The following is a 24,029-nucleotide window of genomic DNA, read 5'->3' on the forward strand; positions in this document are numbered from 1 at the left end:
TTCAGATTTCAGAGGCAACATGACAAAATTTAGCTCATGTCTACACAATGCATGTCAGAAAATATTTTCTCTTTTTCATACAAATTTCATGAGTAATACAAATAAGCGACGGAGGTTGGTTTTTTCCAAGTTCTCATTTCATCACAAAAATATGCAAAGTTTTCAGAAAGTCAACCTCAGTCTCAATAATTCGTGTAAGGTCTAGAATATAAACCCCGCTTACCTTGAATTCTTAGCTTTTCCAGAATTTTCTTCAAAAATATCGAATCGACTATAAATCGTCACCTATAAAAATAATCACGTAATTTCTGTAAGTTTCCAATCAATCACATATTTCGATATTTGAGCCTAAACTTCTAAAATAACCTATTTTAATTCTCCAAAACTTAAAACCCTCATAATTCCAAAATGTATCATTACTTCTAAAATCATCAATATCCACCGTAACCAACGTCAAACTCAAAACACCAATATTTAAACCCGAAACCGTCAATAGATCTCACATCATATACCAATCACACAAACAACTCCATAATCCAATCCAACCGACCCCTTTACTCCTCAGACTCAGTCCGGCACAACCAACCAATTCACAGTAAATATGAGTTAGCGCAAAATACATTTAAATCTCAAAATTTCTTTGAGAAAATACTTACAATGCTATAATATAATTTTTGAAAAATCACAGAGGTGCTAGAAGTGGCTGCACAGCAACAGAACAGTGCAACATGCACTGTGGCCATGGGTCTCAAAAATCCACTTTTGAACGGGGACAAACCAAGACCCGAGATTGATAGGGTAGGGCTTAGTGATGTCGATGAAGCCAATGGCGGTGGTGGTTGGCCGTGGGTGGTGGCGTAGAGGGCGGTTTAAGGCCAAAATGTCCAAAACGGAAAATGTTGATAGTGGAGTTTCACCGGTGGCAGATCGAAGATTGGGATGGGTGGGTTAGGTTAATAGGAGGTCGAGGATGAAGTGGTGAAGAGATGGGGGTCGGAGGTGGCGCGACGGCGGCGCGCGAGCTCAAGATGTGCCGCGGCTATGAGGGGTTCGTGGGGGCAAACGACGGCGCCAAAGGGGCTGAGAATGGAGGGGGGTGGTCGCCGGAAAGAGGGGAAGAAGGTGGGCCAGGCGGTGAGGTGCACTGCGGCGCTGCAGCTGCGGGCTGGGGAGAAGAAAAAATCGCAAGGGGGAGAGAGGGAGAGCAGCGCGCGGGAGAGGAGAGAGAGAGAGAGAGAAGAAATGAAGAAAGAAAAAAAGGGAAGGGAAAAGAAAAATGAAAAGGAAAAATGGAAGGAAAGAAATGAGGTCCAATCCTCACATCTTGGGTTACAAAAATGATCCAACGAAAAAAATTTCAAAACAATTAAAATAATTTAAACGTAATGATAAAATGAAGATAAAATAATTAAATCCCACAATAAATTAATTTAAACAAAAATAGAGAACAATTTAAAAGCATGACAATAATTAATATTAAGGAATATATCAAATTTAATTTTTCACAAATTAAAAATTATAAAAATAAACCCACTAAAAAAATCTGACAATTTTAAAACAAGAGAATAAATTTTTGAATTATTAAAAATAATCATTCAATAAAAATACACTAAAATACGAAGTGTTACACACACGGCCAAGCTGTGGTCTTACTGTTATAGATTGTGGCTTGGTCGTGACCCACGACAATGGAGTGGAGCTAGCTTAAAGGAGGAGGAGAATAGGGGGAAGAAGGGATGGTGAACCCACTGAACGACCACTAAGGCATGAAATGAAGGGAGAGAAGAGAAGAGGGAGGAGAGAAATGAGAGGAGAGAGAGAAAGAGAGAAAAATATAATATTTATAGTTAGGGTTTTTTTTTTAGTATATATGATATATATTATTATATATATTGGGTCAGGCAGACGGGTGAAATATGAGCAGGCCCAAGGCCTAGCCCGACACTCGCCTCCTGGCATTTCGAAGTTTAAACTGACTACAATTTGCCCGTCGTATGCAAGAGGATGCCCCAGTTGTCTAGGCGGGTGCCATATGTGGAATGATTTTTGCCTAAATTAAATCAATTTTCCTCGTATTTTGGCAAAACAGTGCTTATGCTAAGCCAGATGTAAATGCTGTAAGGATGTTGTGAACACCTTTAAACCACATGTTACCACTTAATAGTTATTCGCTTTTTTAAACAAACTAGATAAACATTATTACTACAATTTAAAATAGTGAGTTTCAACACCAAAATAATTAATCCTGAAAAAATATTTAGACCTCCTTCTATTATCAAATGATCGAGGTAGTCACAAACACCATCAACTTGACTCTCCTAAGCAGCTGTCAAAATTTTACTAATGCCGCCAGATCTAACTAAAATAGGGTCAAATTCGACATATCCAACCAAGTGAATGGTAGGATTTGGCTAACCAAATTTAGAACAGTGACCGAATACAGCTATTCCACCATTATTATGGTGATTCTACCATTGTTATGGCCTGATTAATGGTCGAATCCAACTATATTAGGCCAAAAAGTTGACGTCTCATGCCAAATAATGTCTAATATGGCCGCATCAAGCCACTCCGGCATCGAGTTAATTTTCTGGGCATTGTTTGGAGTCGGGCCAAATAGACTTATTTTATTATTTAGTGTATGTAATCTAGTGTGAGTGCGGGGGTGGACCCTTGGGGTGGGCCCCCCATCTATGTGCCGAGGTGTGGAGGCGAACCCCTAGTCCATCTGCCCCTCTGTCCACCCAGCTGTCACATCTAGAAAAACAAAGCAAAAAAATTTAAAGAAAATAGAAAACAACCAACAAAGAAGTTAAACAACAACTCTAGTGGGAAATCAAAAACTAAAATACACTAATACAAATTCACAGAACTCGACGTCTAGATTCAAGAAGAAAAATAAAAAACTTAAAATAGGAAAATGAGAGGAAGATGAGGAGGAGAGAAAGAAGAACTCGTGGAGAGAGAGAGAGAGAGAGAGAGAGAAATGATTTAGGGTTAGGGTTTTTAGATTTTATACTTAAGGACCTAAGTATAAAACGATATACTTAGAAATTATATATATATATATATATATATATATATGTATATGTATATATATATATATGGTTATATATATGAAATTGGGCTGGGGCGAAGTAGGCTGGGGTAAATGCAGGCGGGCCTGGGCCTAACCTACCCACTACCCCCGCACCCTTTTTTCCCTGCGAATAGGGGGCCCCTGCCCCCACATGGTGTGGGCGAGGTAGTGGACACAAGGTGGCGAGGAACGGTGCCCCGCCGCCCATCCCTACCGATTAGTAGTCAGTTATAATTGTTGAGATATTTATTTTAATTAAGCAATGAATCATATACACTTCATTGTATTTTGATGTAAGTGAGAAACTGATAACAATGTATAATATTACTTGGAAATAAATGATAATCACATATGGGTATTACTAATGAATGATGATTTTCTTACTTGTACAAGCCTCTTGTATATTTAATGTCTCGTTTGGTTATACTGATGAGATGAGATAAAAGTTGAATAAAATATTGTTAAAATATAAATTTTTAATATAATTTTTATTTCAGAATTTGAAAATGTTAAATTGTTTACTGTATTTTGTGTGGAAGGTGGAGAAAGTTGTAATTATTATATAAGATGAGATGGAATGGTTTGTATAACCAAACGAGGCCTAGTCTTTGACTAATCTCTTTATTTATTCTGATGAAGTATTTACATATATATATATATATATATATTTCTTAGATGTGTACTCAATTCGAGAGTGCACACTTAGTCCCGAGTAAGATCGAGGGTGTTGCCAACTGATTGGTACCCATGGTACTACATATACTTGTCGGGAACGTTATAGAGGAATGAGGGTGCCACAATGTAAGTACTTCATTAAGTGTGTTACCCACACTAACTTATAAATAAAAAATTTCATACATACATATATATATATATATATATATATATATATTGAATTTGAGATTACAAGTAAAGATGATACTGGTTGGCAAAAGACATGAAGAAACTTATAAAGGTTTAATATTCAAAGATAATCCAACGCAAGACATCTAGAAAATCATACACAAATCATTAGCGTTTTTTATACAAACCGTTGCCCAATTTTTTGGAGCACTAAGGTTAGGTTTGGATAGTAAGTTGAGATAAGATAAACTAAGATGAAAGTTGAAAATTGAATAAAATATTGTTAGAATATTTTTTTTAATATTATAATTGTTTTGGGATTTGAAAAAAGTTGAATTGTTTATTATATTTTGTGTGAAAATTTATAAAAATTGTAATAATGAAATGAGATGGGTTAAGAGCCCCTCTCAATCCAAATTGAGTAGATTTTCATCTTCTTCAATACCAAAAGTTGTAATTTTTCCCCTTCAAACCTCCAAAGAAAAGAGAAAAGCACAAAATTGAAATTTGGATCTCTTCATCCCATCAACCATTTACAAAGTCCAGAATCAACATGATATTTACAATTTCGGAAGAATTGATTGGAACTGATTTCAAAGAACCATTAGTACAAAAAGAAAAAAAAAACCCATTATAAGAAACAATGGTCATGGAAGCCAAATCAACTCAGAAACTATTTTGCTTGGACAACACAAAGACAGACTACATCACCCAGGTCAGAAAGTCAACTCACACAGTGAGCAAAATCCAAGTCTCATTTGAACTCTCCATGGCGGAGGGCTGTCAGCGACAATTGTGATAACGGGAGTGGGCGATGGGAAAAATGCCTCTATCTTGTTTGGGGGTGGGTGGGGGCTCTGGGTCGAGAAAGGGGGCTGAGGGAATTGTTATGAGGCGTAAGACAAAACCCTAGCTTTTAGGGGTTGTTTGAAGGGTTGGGCTAGATCAGCCCATTTTGTTGTTTTATTTTAGTCATGCTGGTTGAATCCGTAGGGTAGTGGGCCAAGATGGCATTATGGGTCTGTAGCGTAGTGGGAGGTTATTTTGTTATGGATTATTTTGTTATGGGTCAGTTAATTAAATAGTGAGAAGTTATTTGTTTAAGTCTATGGGTCATCACTTGACCAAGTCTAATTGTAATGCTTATAAGTATTGTTTTCTGTTGTGAATGAAGTAATCAATTTCCAGAAATCTAAGTATTACAAATTGGAGGACCAGGCCCTCAAAGTGCTTACAATATTTACTTAACAATTATCAGCTACCATAACAGTGGTATCACAGCCGCGTTCCTGCAACATGGTTGCGGGTACACACCATGCTCAATTGGCGGAAGCAGTATTCATGCTGAAGAGAGAGACAGTGCACCTGCATGAAGAACAAGACAAGCAAAAACATATGTTGTAAGTAGTGTTACAACAATTGAATAATTTGGCAGCTTCATATGAGCAGTTAGCAATGATAAAAAGAAATCAACAAATGGGAGAAGGGTCTTCTAATCAGAGAGGTCAGGTCAGTAATAATCCTTTATTTTAGGGAATAGGAGAATTCATGCTAGGACCTTAAGATTGGATTTTCCAAAATTTAATGGGTCTGAACCCATGGAGTAGATCCTTAAAGCACAACAATTCTTTGCTTATTTTAATACTCCTAAAGACCAAAAACCGCAAACAGTCTTTTTCCATATGGAAAAGAATGCTCTTTCTTGATATTGTTGATTGATGGATTCGAGGCCTATTGGAGGATGGGAGGAGTTTGTCTCTACATTTAAGGTGCGTTCTGGACCCGCAACCTATGAGGATTCAGTAGGGATGTTCACTACATTAAGACAAGCTGCCACTGTTGAGGAATACCAAACAGATTTTGAGTCCCTATCAAATAAAATTAGTGGACTAACGGAGGAGTTCCGTATTAGCATTTTCATTAGTGGATTAAGGGATAATTTGAAGATAATGGTAACCATGCTTAAACCTAACACCATTTCAGCTGCTTTTGGTTTAGCTAAACTGCAGGAGGAGGAGGTTGCTAGAAGAAATAAAGGGGGGACCAGCAGAAACCAAAACCCAACTCAAACTACATTTCCCTACCTACCAAAACTACCTGCACCTGCACCCTTAATGAGACTACCACCACCACTGTGAGATCCCTATTTTTATGGGTTTTAAATTTTTTAAAAAAATTATAATATTGGGTTAATTTATTATTTTTAATTAATTAGGTATATTGGGATTTTAATTTCTTTATTTATTATTTTATAATATGTTAGTAATTTTTGTAAAAGTATTATTATTTGGGCTATGTGTGTGTGTGTGTGTGTATTTTTGCTGTGGGCCGTGGGTGTGTGTGTGTTGGTGACCCGGTTCCAGCCCAGCCCAGCAAGGGGCCCAGGCCATGTGCGAAACGCGGCCCAGCCTTGCGGCCCGTGAGACTCAGCTCTCACTTTCCGAAACGACGCCGTTTTGGTCAGGGGCTAGGGCTCCATCGTTTCTCCTTTGCGCCGCTCGACTTCTTCCTTCCTCTTCTTATTTATTCTTCTTCCTTCTTCTTCCTGCAACTTACTCTCCACGCAACTGCTGTCGACGCCACTTCGGGATTTCAATCCGCAAGTCAGCCGCAAGCCGCCACCTCCACCTTGCTTCTTTCACTCCGTGTCTTTCGGTAGTGACTTCGAACCTTGCTGTCGAGCTGCCGATCCCCACGCCACCACCTCATTCTTCCATAGCATCTTGGTGGCGTTAGGCATGGGCTCCGAATGAGCTGTCGTCACCGCCGCTCCACACGTCCGCGCGAATTCATCTCAGTCCTCCACGGCTTGATGCCGTTTTCATTTTTCTCTACCCGTGCGACACATAGCTCTTCAAAACCGCCATTGTTGGTCTATTTATAGTCCACGGATTTCCTCATATTTATTTTGGAGATCCTCATCCTCTTTCAAGCCATTTCACCTCTTTCTAATTGTGTGTTGATTTGTGAATTTTGGGGATGAACCCGAGTGTTGTTTGGATTGAATTCGAGAGATGCAAACCAAGAATTCGTGAGTTTGGGTAATTGAATCCGAGAGTTTGAATTTTTGTTGTACTTGGTTTTGTTTAATTGAGGGAAAAATTATCTGTTGGGTTATTATTGCCGTGTAATAAAACCAATTTTTGGGCACTATTCCATTGAGCCGCCTCCTTGACCATCGTCCTTGAGTGATCTTTCAGAAATACCCTTCATCGTATGTATATAATTTTCCATCAAAAATTCAAGTGATTTAAATTGACTTTATGACTGTTGTTCATTGTAAATTATTGAACTGTTGGTTTGTTGAAAATTGGGCCTTGAGCCATTGAAGTGTTGGGTCTCTTTAAATTGGAGATTGGATTTGGGCCTTGGGCCGGATCGATGAACGGGAATATGCGTGTATTTGTGATACTCTATAATTGTAAATGGAGGTTTATTTTTTTAAATGAAATATTTAATATTTATTCCAATAAACTGTTGCAATGCATATTTATAGTTTATAATAGTGCTATGACGTCATGTTGTCTGTTGAAATTGAGACTATTGTTATTAATGGCATGGGTGCGTGTGTATCACGACCCCAAGCCGAGATGAGGCATTATCTCGGTGGAGCTCCTCTGGTCACTCGGGAGCGTAACAGACTGACGTGACGTCCTCTGAGTTGTCGCAGGGCGACGACGGGAACGGACAAGACGGTAACGCTCTCGTACCGATTCCGTGACCTTTGGCTGGCGAGGTTAGAGGATGCTTGGCCATGTACGCGCTGGGCGCGGAACTGGGCATCGCTCATTATGAAGTCTCATGCATGGACGTTACCCGTGATGTGACGAAGAGAGCCAGGGTGTGTGGACGGTCCATAGAGGAGACCGTGGTCCATGCGTAAATTTCATAATAAATATGATTGGGACAAAAATGGGATTTTTGGTGTAAGTATAAAAATGGTATTTTTTGGGAAAAATGAATGTGGGTTGTTATTCTGTCCATATGGGAACACGTATTTGTATAAATGTGTTTTAAATCTCTTGGATGTTGTTTGGTTAATTACTTGCTGAAATGTCATAATCTCATAGTGGTGTTTACCCTACGATTCCGTTTTATGGTGCCGTAGAGTTTGACGCAGAGCCCGAGTATGAACCTGAAGGACCGACTCCGCCAGAAGCTTAAGTCGTTGTTATGTTGTTCAGCGTTTTGGGACTTGTTTCCCTTATGTTATTTGTTTTCTTTAAATTATCTGACGGAAGACTGTAAAATATTTGTAAAGTTATTTTACTATTTTTTGAACAATTTTGGTACTTAATAAAGAAAGACCCTTTTATTTTTCTCCACTGTGAATAATATACTGTACATTTATTGTATGTTGTACACGTTTTGAGCATTGATCGTTGGGGTGCGTGATCTGTGTGGTCATCATCCCGGTGTCACGAACTCCACAAAAATAACACGTGGGGGTCAAGGGCACCACAACCACCATCCAGACTAGAAAACCGAGGCAATTCCAATCCCTACAACCCAAACAGAAAACCTACCATACCCATAAAAAGAATAATATCAACCCAAATGCAAGAAATGAGAGACAAGGGCTTATCTTACTATTGTGAAGAAAAATTTTATTTAGGCATAAGTGTAGTAGGCCCAAGTTATTTCTGTTGGAAGGGTTAGAGGAGGAGGAAGAAGAAGAAACGGAGATTAATGCAGGAAGATTGGCAATCATTCAATTAGATGAGACTGTGGGTGAAGAAAAGGAGATAGGGGAACTGTGGGCATATCATTGCATGCCATGGCAAGATCTATATCACCTAAGACTATGAGAGTCGAGGGTTTTATTAATCATCACAAGATTTTAATTCTTATTCATACAGGTAGTACTCACAGCTTTGTAGATCTATATGTAGCAAGGAGGTCGAGACTGCCAATGGGAGAAAGCCAGTTGATAGTCAAAGTGGCTAATGAAGATATCCTGCCTTGCCAAGGTTATTGTAGGGGCAGTTCCTATTCAACTACAGAATCTAAGGCTTAAGGCTAATCTTTATTTGTTGACTTTGGAGGATGTGATATGGTATTAGGAGTAGATTGGTTAAGAAATCTCGGGTCCATTCTATGAAATTTTACTGATTTAACCATGCAGTTTAATTTCAGGGGAGTGGAGATTAAATTATAGGGGTTGTAACCACCTTGAGAGACTTTAGAGGAGGAAGAGCATGTCCCTAAGTTAAACAAAGGGACTGCAAAAGGGATATGGCTGCATTTAATTGGAGGAGAATTGAAGGAATCAAAAGGGGAAGGTGTGCCAGCTGTTTTGAGAATAGTGAAGGACTTCAAACCTGTTTTTTCTGAACCTCATGGTCTGCCTCCACCTCGGAGTCATGACCATAAAATTGAGCTACAGGAGGGCTCAAAACCAACCTGTGTTCGACCTTACAGGTATCCATATTATCAAAAAGTAGAAATAGAGCGTTGGGTGGCTGAGATGTTAAGGAGTGACATTATAAGAGGGCGTCAAAGCCTTTATTCTTTCCCGGTGTTGCTAGTTAGGAAGGCAGATGGGAGTTGGAGAATGTTTGTGAATTATCGTGCTCTTAACAAAGACACGGTAAAAGATAAGTATCCTATCCCTAACTTCGATGAATTATTAGATGAACTTTATGGGGTTGAAATTTTTTCAAAATTGGACTTGCACTCTGGTTATCACCAAATCAGAATGCAAGAGAAGGATATACTCAACACAACTTTTAGGACACATGAGGGTCACTACGAGTTTTTGGTTATACCCTTTGCACTTACCAATGCCCCATCCACGTTTCAAGGATTAATGAATGAAGTATTTAAACCCTATCTAAGCAAGTTTGTTTTTTGATGATTTATTAATTTACAACAAGTCAGTAGAAGATAATTTGCATCACATGAAGGTTGTGTTAGAAACATTGAGGTCTCATCAATTGTTTGCAAAACAATCTAAATGTGTATTTGGCAGTAGTAAGGTGAAGTATCTCAGGCACTTGATTAGTAAGAAAGGTGTAAAAGCTGACTCTCAGAAAATTACAGCTATGCAAAGTTGGCCACCGCCCAAAAATTTGAAGGCCATAAAGGGATTCTTAGGCCTCACTGGCTATTATCGCAAGTTTGTGCATGGATATGGTGCAATAGCAGCACCCCTAACAGCTCTACTCAGAAAAAATTCTTTCATTTGGTCTGACAAACTCAAGCAACCTTTGAAAGACTCAAATAAGCAATGGTTAGCCCCCCTGTTTTAAAATTACATGATTTTACTAAGATTTTTGTGGTGGAATGTAAAGCTTCAGGTGAAGGGTTGGGAGCTGTATAAATGCAAAAAGGCAGGCCTATTGCTTATCTAAGTCAAGGGTTGAAAGGAAGGAGTCTCATGCTGTCTACATATGAGAATGACTTATTGGCCTTGGTGATGGCCATAAGGAAATGGCGGCACTACTTGGTGGGACATAATTTCAAGGTCCATACTGATCAACACGCCTTGAAATATCTGTTGGAGCAACGGGTTGGAACCCCTGCACAGCAAAAATGGATCTCAAAGTTGTTGGGGTTATGATTTTTCTGTGGAGTATAAAAGTGGGAAGACAAATAAGGTGGCAAATGCACTATCCAGGTTACCCTTCACTAAAAAACTAGAACCAACAACCAACCCAAACACCAAACCAGGACCAACAACCAACCCAAACACCATACCAGAACCCAAGACTTCCACACCATCAAAACACAAACAACCAATCTCCATCCTCCATAAAACCCAAACCAGCCAACCACATATACAAGCCATAAGCCACATGCAAACCAAATGGATAGAAAAATTAAAGAAGACTTACCACCAAGATTCCCAGTTGCAGGAGCTAATAAGCCACTATCATCAAGGAATCCTGGACCAATCTCAGTACCAGATCTACAATGGCCTACTCTTTTATAAGGGCAGGGTACATCTTGGAAATTTGGTGCCATTCCAGTAAGAGATACTGCAGCAACTCCCTAACAGTCCATTAGGGGGCCACACGAGTGTGTATCAAACATATGCTCGAATAAAAAATGAATTTTATTGGCCTGGTTTGAGGAGGGATGTTCGAGCTTTCATTTGTGCATGTGATACTTGTCAAAGAAATAAGGTGAAAATAATTCAACCCACAGGCCTACTCCAGCCTTTACCAATTCCTACACGGAACTGAGAAAATATTAGTATGGATTTCATTGACGGGCTGCCACCTTCAGGAGGGCGTATAGTGATCATGGTGGTGATAGAAAAATTAAGCAAATATGTTCATTTCATGTCCCTCTCCCATCCATACATAACAATAACAGTAGCACATATTTTTCTTGACAATGTATTTAAATTACGCAGTTTTCCACTAACCATTATTAGTGACAGGTATCCAATGTTCACAAGTCAGTTCTGGAAGGAATTGTTTCGAATCAGTGGCACGGAGCTACTACTTAACTCTGCATACCACCCACAGACTAACGGCCAAACAGAGGCGATGAACAAAGGGGTAGAAGGTTACTTGCGATGCTTCTCGGGAGGCAGACCACATGATTGGGCACGGTGGCTATCGCTAGCTGAGTATGCTTATAACACATCAGAGCATACTTCAACTAGGGTTTCACCATATGAGGTGGTATATGGGCAATCACCCCTACGGATGTTGCCATATGAAACAGGGTCCACAAAAGTACAAGTAGTAGACGAAGAACTCAGAAACAGAGCATTTATTCACAAGTTAGTTCAAAAAAATTTGAAGGATGCACAAGAAAAGAGGAAGATCTATGCCGATCGAAAGCGAACAGACAAAGTTCCAAGTTGGAGATCGAGTTTACCTACGGCTTCAACCTTACCGTCATATGTCAGTTGCGTTAAGGAGAAACCTCAAGCTATCGTCGAGGTAATATGGGACGTATACGGTGATACAATGAATCGAGAAAATCGCATACAGGTTAGATCTAATACTAGAATCTCATATTTACCCAATTTTTCACGTTTCTTGCTTTAAAAAGACAATGGGGGGAACACAAAACCACTTACAAAATTGCCGAAAGTAATGATGGAGGGAACCCTCCAACCAGAACCAGAAAAGATACTAAACAGGCGATTAGTCAAGAAGAGACGACGGGTTGGAGTGAAAATGTTAGTTCAATGGAATGGAATGATAGAAGAAGACACGACATGGAAGGATTGCGAAAAACTATAGCAACGCTTCCCTAAGAGCACTCCCAATGGGTTTTGTAAAATTCATTTTTATATAAAATTTAAAGAAAAGTAACTCAAAATTACCTCCAATGGATCATGTATTTTTAAATGTATTTTTTATTTTACTACAGTGTTCAACTACATATAGCGTGAACTGTACACAAATGTAAAAATATTTTATTTATTTATTCTCTTTTCATATACTTTATCTTTCACAATAGTTTCTCTTTCCTTGTACTTTTTTTCTAACAAACTATTAAATAATATAATATAAAAAAATAGATAAACTAATATATAGTATATTATAAAAATCAATATGTAAAATAAAAAAAATAAATTTTAATGATGTATTTTAAATAATAAAATATATAAACTATTAAGAATGCTCTAACCTTAAAAGTAAGATCTCCTTAAGGGAAAAGATATGTTATAAGGCGCAAGACAAACCCTAGCTTTTAGGGAGCTGTTTAAAGGGCTGGGCTGAGTCAGCCCATTTTGTTGTTTTATTTTAGTCATGATTGTTGAGTCCGTAGGGTATTGGGTCACAATGACCTTGTGGGTCTGTAGCGTAGTGGGAGATTATTTTGTTATGGGTCAATTAAATAGTGGGTAGTTATTTTGTTTTAATGAAGTAATCAATTTTCAGAAATCTAAGTATTACAAAGTGGAGGACCAGCCCTTGAAGTGCTTACAATATTTACTTTAACAATTATCAAATACCATAACAGGATTTGGCGCGCAGGGCATAAAGAGATAAAAGAAACTTAACTCGAGTAATGCTAAAAAGAAGTTATTATAACAATACATATTTTATACTCATTATATGACTGCTTCTAATTGATTAATCACAACACTTACTTAGAAAGATATTATGATCTAAATGACTTTACACTCATTGTATAATTGTTTCTAATTGATTAATCCCAACACTTACTTAGAAAGATATTATGATCTAAATAATATCACATCATGTATACAAAATGATACTCCTAATAATAACTTGTATGTATATTTATTCTTCGTGAAACCCCGAACACCCTATCTACAAATCTCTGGCATCAAATTCATGTCAAAACTTCCACCGACTACTACGCATCACCGTTTCCATCGAAACTGTCGAATTTGATCTAACAATCCAACTTCCCAAATGCACAACAATTTATTCACAGCGAAGATTTCCACAAGTAGATTTGTTTAGGAAAATTCTGAATGAAAATTTCATGCAGCCTTCAATATGTTTAAAGATATAATGTAGCCCTCGGCATTGTATCAAGAATTACAAATGCACTTTTTTATTCGAATTTTTTTAATATAATTATTTTATAAACATTTAAAAAAAATCATCTCTTTTATGATTTAGACATGATCTCTACTCTAATATTAATTGTTAAAGATCTAATCATTAATCTAAAAACTAATAGACTAATAACTACTAATTTGATTAAACCTGATCATAACTCAATCTAATCACTTAATTCCATATAGCTAACAGTATACGATTGAAATTTCACAAGTATTTTGAGTGAGAAAATCATAAATATCCGGCAACAAACCACGATCTAGGAAATTGGATATGGCTAATTCACTTAACAGTTTGATAAAAAAATTTCGCAAAACGTTCAGTTACGATCCATCCAGCTTTCATTTCAAACAAAATCCAAATCACATGCGAAAAGGAGTAGCCTAGAGTCATGAAACTCTACAACTACAACAGGCATCACGACTACCACAGGGATGATTAACGAATTTACAGCTCTGGCAGATTAAACAAGAACGCAACTCAACCACCGAATCCATACAAGGTCCTGCCCTGTCTCTTAAGCGCGTAGACCACATCCATAGCGGTCACTGTCTTCCTCCGGGCGTGCTCCGTGTAGGTCACGGCGTCGCGGATAACGTTCTCGAGGAAGATCTTGAGAACGCCACGGGTCTCCTCGTAGATGAGACCGCTGATCCTCTTGACACCGCCTCTCCTCGCCAGACGCCGAATCGCAGGCTTGGTGATGCCCTGAATGTTGTCCCGAAGCACCTTCCTGTGCCTCTTAGCTCCTCCTTTGCCCAATCCCTTGCCACCCTTACCACGACCCGACATTTCCGCTGAGAGAGAGAGATCTAGGGTTTCGAATTTGGGATTTCTTTGGTTTGTGTAGAATATCGTGCATATGAATCAGAGGATAGCCAGTTTATATGGGGAGACATGGTGGCGGGTGAGATCTCTGTTTTCGGTAGATTTTAACTGTTGGATCCTGGAATTATCGACGGCTAACAATGGCAATCCGCATCATTTACTCTTGACACATTTACACCGTCGATATAATTTCAATCAACGGTTTAAAGTGCTTTCTAGCGGATTGCTGATGTGGCATGTATTTTCATGAAGATGATCGGTCGGTTTTGTGTTTCTCGACGGAGGGATGGAAGAGCGCAAATTTGGACCGTGAGATTAATGCGTTATCCATGGCTGAGGGTGCCGATCCGTGGCTCGTAGCTTTGTTTATTTTGGCCCGTCTATAGACTAGTGTTTGAATCGAGCCACGATATCTTAAGGCCTTGTTTTTGTTACACAAATCAATTCATCTCATTTCGTTTAAGAGTTATTTGGATTAAAAGAGTTTCTTAATTCATTTTATCTCATCTCGTCTAATCAATATAAATTTTTCAAACTCTTATACGAAATATAATAAATAATATTTTATTTAATTTTTATTTTATCTCATTTTATCTCAATTCACTATCTCAATCTCTTTTTAAGAGTCATTTAAATTAAGAAATACTCTCAATTCATCTCATCTTATTATTATAATTTTTTTTAAAATTTTCACACAAAATATAATAAACAATTCAACTGTTTCAAATTTTAAAACAATAAAAATATTAAAAAATTATATTTTAATAATATTTTATTTAATTATTAACTTTTATTTAAAATTATCTTATCTCATCTTATTATCTAAATAATTTCTTAATAATTTTTAATTTTTTAAATTTTTATTTAAAATATAATAAATAATTTATTTTTTTTAATATTAAAATAAAAATTATATTTTAAAAATATTTTATTTAACTTTCATCTCATTAAAAAGCCGAGAATTTTTCCCGTTATTTGTATGGAAAATGATGCCCCCACCCTCCGAAAACAAAGTTATCTGTCATTATTATTTTTGTTCTAAGTATCTGTGTGTTTATTTTTTTAGTATTTTTTTAAATACACACAAATGATTTAAAAATAATAATAACACTAATCGATACCCTGCATGTAGTCCTATTTATTTTGAATAATACTATTTTGATATCTTATTTTGATACCTTATTTTGACATTTTATGTATTTTATGTTTTTTTCTTTACTTAATAATTAAATAATTGACTTTTAGTGTATTGATATTTGTTTAAATTTTTTAAAAATATTTTAAAATAATAAAAAAATTTTAAAAAATAAAAAATTGATTTTGGCCTAGCAATACCTTGCAGCAAGTAGGCCTGTGCAAATAACCCGTGTAACACCCCGTATTTTAGTGTATTTTTACTGAATGAATTATTTTTATGTACTTAAAATAATTTCTCTTATTTTAAAATTGGTTGGATTTTAGTGAGTTTATTTCTATGATTTTTATTTGGTGAAAATTATTTTTATGTGCTTTCTTAATATTTATTTATTGTTATGCATTTAAATTGCTTTTAATATTTATTTAATTACTGTGGAATTTAATTATTTCAATTTGACTTTACCATTACGTTTAAATTATTTTATTTAACTTGTGGTTTTAAAATCGTTTCCGTTGGATCATTTTTGTGACCCAAGTTATGAGGATTGGACCTCATTTCTTTTTCCCTCTTTTTCTTTCCTCTCCTTTTCTTTTCCTCTTTTTTCTTTTTCTCCTTATTCTTTTTCCTCTCCCACGCGATCTCTCTCTCTCCTCTCCTCTCCTCCGCCCGTTTCCCTAGTCCACTCCCAGCGCCGCCGTCCGCCGGCGGTGGTCGTCACCGCCCAGCCCATTTGACTCCCCAGCCGCCGGCCGTCCTACCCCACCAGTATCACCGCCGTTCGTGCCGCCGTTAGCCTCCACGAAACCCACGACGCCGCGGCACATTTTCCTCCATTGCGCCGCCGTCGCGCCACCTCCGGCCACCATCTTCCTACCACTTCATCCCCGGCCTCTTGGCAACCCATTGGACCCAACCCCAGCTCCGATCCGTCACCGGTGAAGCCCCACCAAGTCCATCTCCGATTTGCACTTTTTTGGCCTAAAACCACCCCTTGCGCCGCCACCCACGGCAAACCACCACCACCACTAGCTTCACCGACCTCCCTAGGCCCTACCCTATCAATCTTGGGTCTTCGTTTGTCCTCGTTGAAAAGTTGGTAATTGTGACCCACGGCCACAGTGTATTTTACACTGTGGTGTTGCTCAAACGTCGCCTTTTTCAACTTCGCGATCCTCGGAAAATTATTATATTGCACTGTAAGTATTTCTCCAAAGAATTTTCGTAATTTAAATGTATTTTTGCACTAACCCATTTCACTGTGTTTTTTTGGCATGCCGGACTGAGTCCGAGAAGTTCGGGGGTCGGATGGATTTGTGATTGGAGTTGTTGGTTGGATTTGATTGGATTGGTATCTGTTGGTTTGGACTTTGTGTTGGTACATGTGCATTTCATTATTTCATGCATGATCATGTTTGTAAAAGAAAACTGGGTTTTCGTGTATTGCATTCATGTTCATGTGCTTTGAAAAGCTATGATTTTATGTGTTAATATTTTTGGTGCGTGTGTATCACGACCCCAAGCCGAGATGGGGCATTAACTCGGTGGAGCTCCTCTGGTTACTCGGGAGCGGAATATACTGAGTAACGTCCCCTGGATTGTCGCCGGGCGACAATGGAATCGGACGAGATGGTCTCGTGCCGACTCCGTGGTCCTTCTGCTGGCGGGGACTAGAGGATGTCTGGCCACGTACGCGCTGGGCGCGGAACTGGGCATCGCTCGTTGCGTAGTGTGAGTGCTTGGCCACGTACGCGCTGGGCGCGGAACTGAGCACCGCTGCGAAGCCAGGACGTGCGGATGGTCCATAGGGGAGACCATGGTGCATATGGAAATAATGCATGGTGCATTTGGTATTAATGCACTATTTTCTGGGAAAATAGTGCGAGTTGATTTTTGGGTAAATCATTTTCTGGGAAAATGTTTTACGGATAATTCGGACCAAAATGAGATTTTGGTGTGTGTTGGAAATTTATCATTTTCGGGGAAAATGATGTTTTGTGGAAAAATGCATGTTTTCATGTACATGCATGTTAGTTGCATTTAATGCATTTTGTATTACGTCGTTGTTTGGGTTATACTTACCTGCGAGACCATTTTGTGGTGTCGCAGATTTTGATGCTGATGAGGAGGAGGAGGGCGAGCCTGAGGAGACGGCTCCGCCTGAGGAGTGATCTGGGATCACTCGTTTGTAGCTTTTAAAACTATTGTAAATTATTTTATGGATGACTGTATAACTGCTTTTTAAATCTTTACTGATGTTTGATTGTAATTAAATTCTGGTACTTAGTTGACTATCCGCTGCGTTATTTTATTTGAACACTGTTGCATGTACACACACTGGCACTTCGTTGGGATGCGTGACCGTGTTGTCACCATCCTGGCGTCTCGATCCCTGTGTATTTTTATAAGGGGGATTGGGGGCGCCACAACCCGTGAACCCGGTGAACCCGTTTAAATCGACTCGACCCGACCCATATTTTAACGGATTATGATATGATCGGGTTGCAACCCGACTAATTAACGGGTTTATATCTTGATTTCAACCCTTCCGTATATGTATTAAGCTAGCGGACGAAGCTGGAGAAGTTGTGTTTGAAATAGTTAGGCAGCAAATCCTTGGCGAAATATGCAGTCTTCCACACTACAAAATACCCCACGATATCACTTCGTCCGTGCCCGAATCATCCATTTTGTCCTTTGTGCCATTTTGTCCTCCAGATTTTTCTCGTCACCGACCTACCTTTGAAATGACTTAACCCAAAACAAAAAGAAAACAAAAAAAAAAAAGATGCAAATCTGGAAAGGATGAATAAAATGAAAATGAGAACCATCAGATCGGTTTCCTACCACAGAGATTAATTTTGAATTTTTCAGCAACTGAAAAGCAGGAGAGCGGTCAAGAACTCCCAGCCCCAGCAGTAGAAACCTGATCAGAGAAAGAACCGAGAGTGAACCGGATTGTTGCTGCAATTAGATTCCATTGGTGATTGGTCATGAGTGTTGAGGAGTTGGCACCTGTTGTAGCCGAACAACGCCGTAAGGGCCAGAGCATCATGTCTGAGCAACGAATCCAGTTCTTGGCGTTGATGATTAGTTGAGAAAAATACAATAACTCCAGAAAAAGCTCGGAGGTAATATTCTTCTTCAAAGTTCCGAGGGAGCTACACTTTTATAATAGGAGAGAGAAGGGGAAAAGAAGATGTGGGTTCTAGACATCTTGAGAAACAACATTAGAAGAAAGACAAAAGTCAAAGAAATTGAATTTTCAAAGAAACTGGAAGAGAGAGAAGAGAATTCTGAAATGGGAATTGATTGAATTTTCTACACCTTCAGCCACATGGGAAGATTCCAATAAATTTCAAAAATGAATTTGGGGACGAGTGTTATTTGAATTTTGAACGCCTGTGGTGCACCGTTTTTACTTTTTCGCGAAGAAGAAGAAAGAGTGGTTGGTCGGGTCATATGGGCCAACCCGGTTTGATTTTGATTGGGTCAGATCGGATCGGGTTGGACTTTACCATCTCGCTTTACGGGTCGGGTCGGCCATAAACTAGACTATTTCAAGTCGGGTTGTAGCCCTAGCAGCAGGCATGCTCAAGCAGCATAGTAGTACCACTCATTTATTTTACTTCTAGACCTACTAATACTAGAATTTTATTTGAAAGGTTCCAAACATTTTTTCAATATATTGAAATAGTCGTCATTACTCGTAGCACCCTACTTGTGATATTTCTTGTGATATTTGTATAACATCGTTGATATGGTAATAGTAATGTATATCTATCACTCTAATAATAATAAAATAATGATTATCTATTGCAAGTGAATTTTTTTAAAGGAAATAGATTTTGTTTAAATATTGACTAAATCCTTATATAACCCAACAATGATCATAGCCTTCCTGCCTTTCCCTTCGATGCAAGCCCTCTCCGCCCCCAACCTCGCTTGGATGAGGTCGCTTAATGCCATCCCACTCCTTGCACCCGCCTTAGAGAAAGGTTGTTTGTCCCCATCGTATAGGCGGGCGGATGGAGGGCGAGAATTGGCCGCTCCTCCGTTTCCAAACAACAAAAATTCATAAAAAAAAAATCTATTTTCTCCGCCATGCCCTCTGCAGCACATTCCACCTCCAAACAACCAACCAAAATTGAATGAAAATTAAACAAAAATCGATTCAAGATAATAATAATAATAATAATAATAATAAAGACAACACCATGGGTCCCTAGTTTGCAACTAGAGAACGATGGCATCGTTCTATGATTCGTCACCAGAGATCCATGGCGTCATTCTCTAGTTCACAACAAGGAGAATGATCTATTTTACTTCCTAAGACCCACGACAGCAAAGAAGAAGAAGTGAGGAGAGGAGGAAGAAGATCAAGAGTGTAGAGGGGAGGCTCGAAGAAGAAAAAAAAAAAAAGGAAGAGGAAGAAGGCAAAAAAAGAAAAGAGAAGATGAGAGGCTCAAAGAAGAAGAAAGATCCGAGAGGTAAAGAGAGAAGGATAAAGAAGAATGAAGAGACAAGAGGAGAGCAAATGAAGAAGGAGAAGAAGGAAGAGACGACGAGGGGGTTTGATCTTAGAATTAAAAGTATTTTTTTTTAAATATATATGTGGGGTGGGCAGGTGGATATACTACCCGCAACTCACACTACCTTATTAAAACAAAAATTAAACATATTCCCACCCGCTCGATAATTCAGACAAATTTTTTGCCAATGTCAAGCTAGCCAAGTGGGATGCATTGGAGGGGGAGGGGGGGGGGGGGAGGAGGGACGGGCCCTCATTGCCCACCTATCATACTCCCTACCCAAAGCCGAAATCAATTGGGAGGCGGAGAAGCTTCTCATACATTTTTTGTTACTATTCTTATATTTAGGGGAGGTTTGGATTCAAAACTCGTTTCAACTCGTCTCATTTAATCATTACAACTTTCACAAAGTTTCATACAAAATATAATAAAAAATTTAAATTTTTCAAATACCAAAACAATAATAATAATAATAATAATATTATTATTATTATTTTGAGATTTGAAAAAATTGAATTGTTTATTATATTTTGTGTGAAAAATTGGAAAAACTATAACGATTAGAAGAGATGAGTTAAAATGAGTTGGAGGGGACTTTTGTATCCAAACTGGGCGTCTTTTTTCTCTTTCTCCGTCTATTGCTTTCATTGCTACCAACAAGATTAGGGTGCATTTAGGTAGTGAGATAATCTCATATATTCTATGAATAATAGTGAAAAAAATAAAAAAAATATTAAATAGTAGTGAAAAGTATGTGAAAAATAATAATAAAATAATAAATATTAGTCCACTACCCAAACGGAGCCCTAATCTATCACTTTTCACTTCTTTTTAACTTGCAAAACCACCACCACTAGATTCATCTTCTTCAGATCTATCTATAAACACCAGAAGCAAGCAATTTGTGTTGGCACGTAAGGCACAGGGCCTCCAAACAGGTCTTTAAGGGACAAAATATCAAGGCCCAGCTCACCAGGCCATCACTAGGAGAGAAGACGAAAAGTAGGAAGGTAAGAGAGAAGAATGTGTTAGGAGGTAAGGGGGACAGTGTCAAGAGGCAAGGGGGTAGTCTCAGGAGAAAGTAGAAAGGGAGATGTGGTCAGACATGCAAAGTGGACGTCCATCACCACTATCGAGGCACACGTGAGAAGATGGTCATAAATAGCAAGCAGCCAAACTATTGGGGGACTTTGACTTCTTCTTCAACCTCTCGAAGAGGAGTTCCAGCGAGGGGGTCTTCTCCAACAAGTATATTCAAGATCTCCATTGTACAGTAAAAAATTATAGGTTATGAGAGATTGTAAACAAGCATATTATAGTGAATTTCTCCTCCCCAAACGCCACATCCGAGTTTCGTGCTCACATCTGATGCGATCAAGGGCACCTCCTGCCTAATTTCACCCTCAAAAGTATTTACCGCTCAAAGTAAGCAGAACGGAGAACCAAGGACCCACTTCCGAAACTTATTTTGTCACAGATCATTACGTGTTGTCTCTGTCGTATATTTTATCTTGAAGATCCTCAAGGCCTTCTTTCGGAGAGAATCGACTTTAAGAATTGCGAGCAAATGTAGGGGACAAAATAGCCAGGCCCAAGACCAAGCCCAGCCCACCAAGCCACCACTAGGAGACAAGAGGAAAAGCAGGAAGATAAGGGAGAAGAGTGTATTAGGAGGTAAGGGGGACAGTGTCAGGAGAAAGTGGGAAGGGAGAGATGGTGTGAGATCCCTAGTTTTATGTGTTTTATTTATTTATTAGTTAGTCGTGTTATTTTATTAATGTTATTTTAATTACTTTTTGGTTGGGCTTGTGTGTAGTTAGTTGTAGTATTTTATTTGTTTTGATGGGATGTGCGTGTGTGTGTTTTAATTGGGCCGTGTGTGAAGTGAAATGGCCCAACTCGTGTAAAGGAAGAGCCCAGCCCTCCCTTGAAGTTAAACGGTGTCGTTTTGGAGAGGAACTCTAGGGTTCCATCTCTTCCCTCATGCGCCGCACCATCTTCTTCCTCCTCATTCTTCTTTTCTTCTTCTTTCTTCCAGTTTCTTCTTGTTCCACCTGTTGCCGACGCCAATTCCTCCTCCAATCGGACCGAGGCCACGCAATGCATCCTGCTTCAAGCCATCACCTCCTTTTCTCAACCTCCTTCTTCCATGTGCTACTCCGTGTCGTTCAGCAATGGACTCCGAAATGCACTATCAAGCCATCACTCCACACAGCCACCACCACCTTCCACCTTGAGCTTCCATGGCTATCCCCGTGTCGATCGACAGTGCCTTCTGCATCATGCACCAACCCACGTCTCCTCTATTACATGTGAATCATATTATTCATCTACAACCAAACCGCCATACTCGGCCTATAAATAGGTCGAACCTCCCCACTTTCAAATCATTCCAAAAATCGAGCCTCTCTCTCTCTTCTAAGTTAATTTTTTTGTGTTTTCCGAATGTTTTAGAGAAAATCCATAGTGCGCTGCCTTATGCTTCGCCACAACCCACCATAGCAAAACTCCCTCCTTGACCCATTTACCCCTAGACCAAAATTCCCTTGTGAGAGACTCACCAAAACTGCTGTTGTTTTGACCTTGAACCACCATTGTCGCCACTGTGCCGCCACCTTGGGCAACACCTCCACACATGATCTTCTAGATTATTATCCGAAAATGTGTAAGTAATTTCCAACACGATTCATGAGTTTTAAAATAGCATTATTATAATTGACGTTATTTTATAGAGTGTTGGTTTGAGATGGACCTTGAGCCGTTGAAGTGTTGAGATTAAATTGTAGTTGTGGTTAGATTTGGGCCTTGAGCCGGATTGGAAGATGGGATTACGTGTATAGTTGGTTGTGAATATGTGTATTTGTAATTATTGTGATATTATATAAATGAGCAATTTACTATATCATCCAATATTTGTTGTCATGCATATTTATCGTCTTTAATTAATTGTGTTATGAAGTCACGTTGTCTGTTTGGAAATTGAGACTGATGGTGTTAATTATGTGGGTGCGTGTGTATCATGACCCCAAGCCGAGATGGGGCATTATCTCAGTGGAGCTCTTTTGGTCACTCAGGAGCGTAACAGACTGACGTGACGTCCCCTGAATTGTCGCAGTTGCAGAGCGATTACGGGAACGGACGAGACAGTAACACTTTCGTACCAATTCCGTGACCTTTCACTAGTGGGGTTAGATGATGCTTGGTCATGTATGCGCCGGGCACAGAACTGGACATCGCTCATTACGAAGTCTCATGCAAGGACATTACCCGTGGTGTAACGATAAGAGCCATGGTGTTCAGATGGTCCATAAAGGAGACCGTTGTGCATGCATAATAAAATAAATGGATATATTTGGGCCAAATGAGATTTTTGGCGTGAGTGATCAAAAGTGTATTTTGGGAAAAAGAAATGGATTTGTTCCTATATTTTTACTGGATGACTGTAGACATGTTGATTGTAATAATATGTTTTAAATTATTAGATGTGGTTTTGGTTAATTATTTGCTGAGATGTCATAATTTCATTATAGTGTATTACCCTACGGTTCCGTTTTATGGTACCGTAGACTTTGGCGCAGAGACTAAGTATGAGCCTGAGGGACCGGCTCCACCGAAGGCATGACTTGCTGATATGTTGTTCTGCAATATGGAATTTGTTTCCCTTATGTTATGTTGTCTTTGTTTTATTTTAATTACTTGTCGGATGATTGCATAATCCTTTTGGGAAATATAATTTATGAGTTGTAAGATTTTTTTTTAAACTTTCTGGTACTTAATAGAAATGCCTCTTATCCCACTGCGATTATTATATTATACACATATTACATGTACACACTATGAGCACTTGTCGTTGGGGTGCGTGATATGTGTGGTCATCATCCCGATATCACAAACTTTACTAAAATAACACATGGGGTCGAGGGCACCACAGATGGTTAGACATGCAAAGTGGATATTCCTTACCATTACCGAAATGCACGCGAGAAGATGGTCAGATAAAAAGCAAGCGGCCAGACAACTAGGGAACTTTGACTTCTTCTCAACTTCTCAACCTCTCAAAGGGGAACTCCAGAGAGGGGGTCTTTTCCAGCAAATATATTCAAGATCTC

The 24,029-nt window shown here is 38.8% G+C and overlaps 1 protein-coding gene across 1 annotated transcript; it reads right to left on the minus strand.

Annotated features, from left to right (window-relative positions):
• Positions 1 to 13,748: 13,748 nt before the first annotated feature.
• Positions 13,749 to 14,322, minus strand: LOC121266980 (histone H4). Its single transcript, XM_041170859.1, has one exon. The coding sequence runs from the start codon at positions 14,215 to 14,217 to the stop codon at positions 13,906 to 13,908; it is 312 nt and encodes a 103-aa protein (XP_041026793.1). The 5' UTR covers positions 14,218 to 14,322; the 3' UTR covers positions 13,749 to 13,905.
• Between the last annotated feature and the right edge of the window lie 9,707 nt (positions 14,323 to 24,029).

This window comes from Juglans microcarpa x Juglans regia, chromosome 5S, assembly GCF_004785595.1.
Source record: "Juglans microcarpa x Juglans regia isolate MS1-56 chromosome 5S, Jm3101_v1.0, whole genome shotgun sequence".
In the NCBI taxonomy this organism is placed as follows: Eukaryota; Viridiplantae; Streptophyta; class Magnoliopsida; order Fagales; family Juglandaceae; genus Juglans; species Juglans microcarpa x Juglans regia.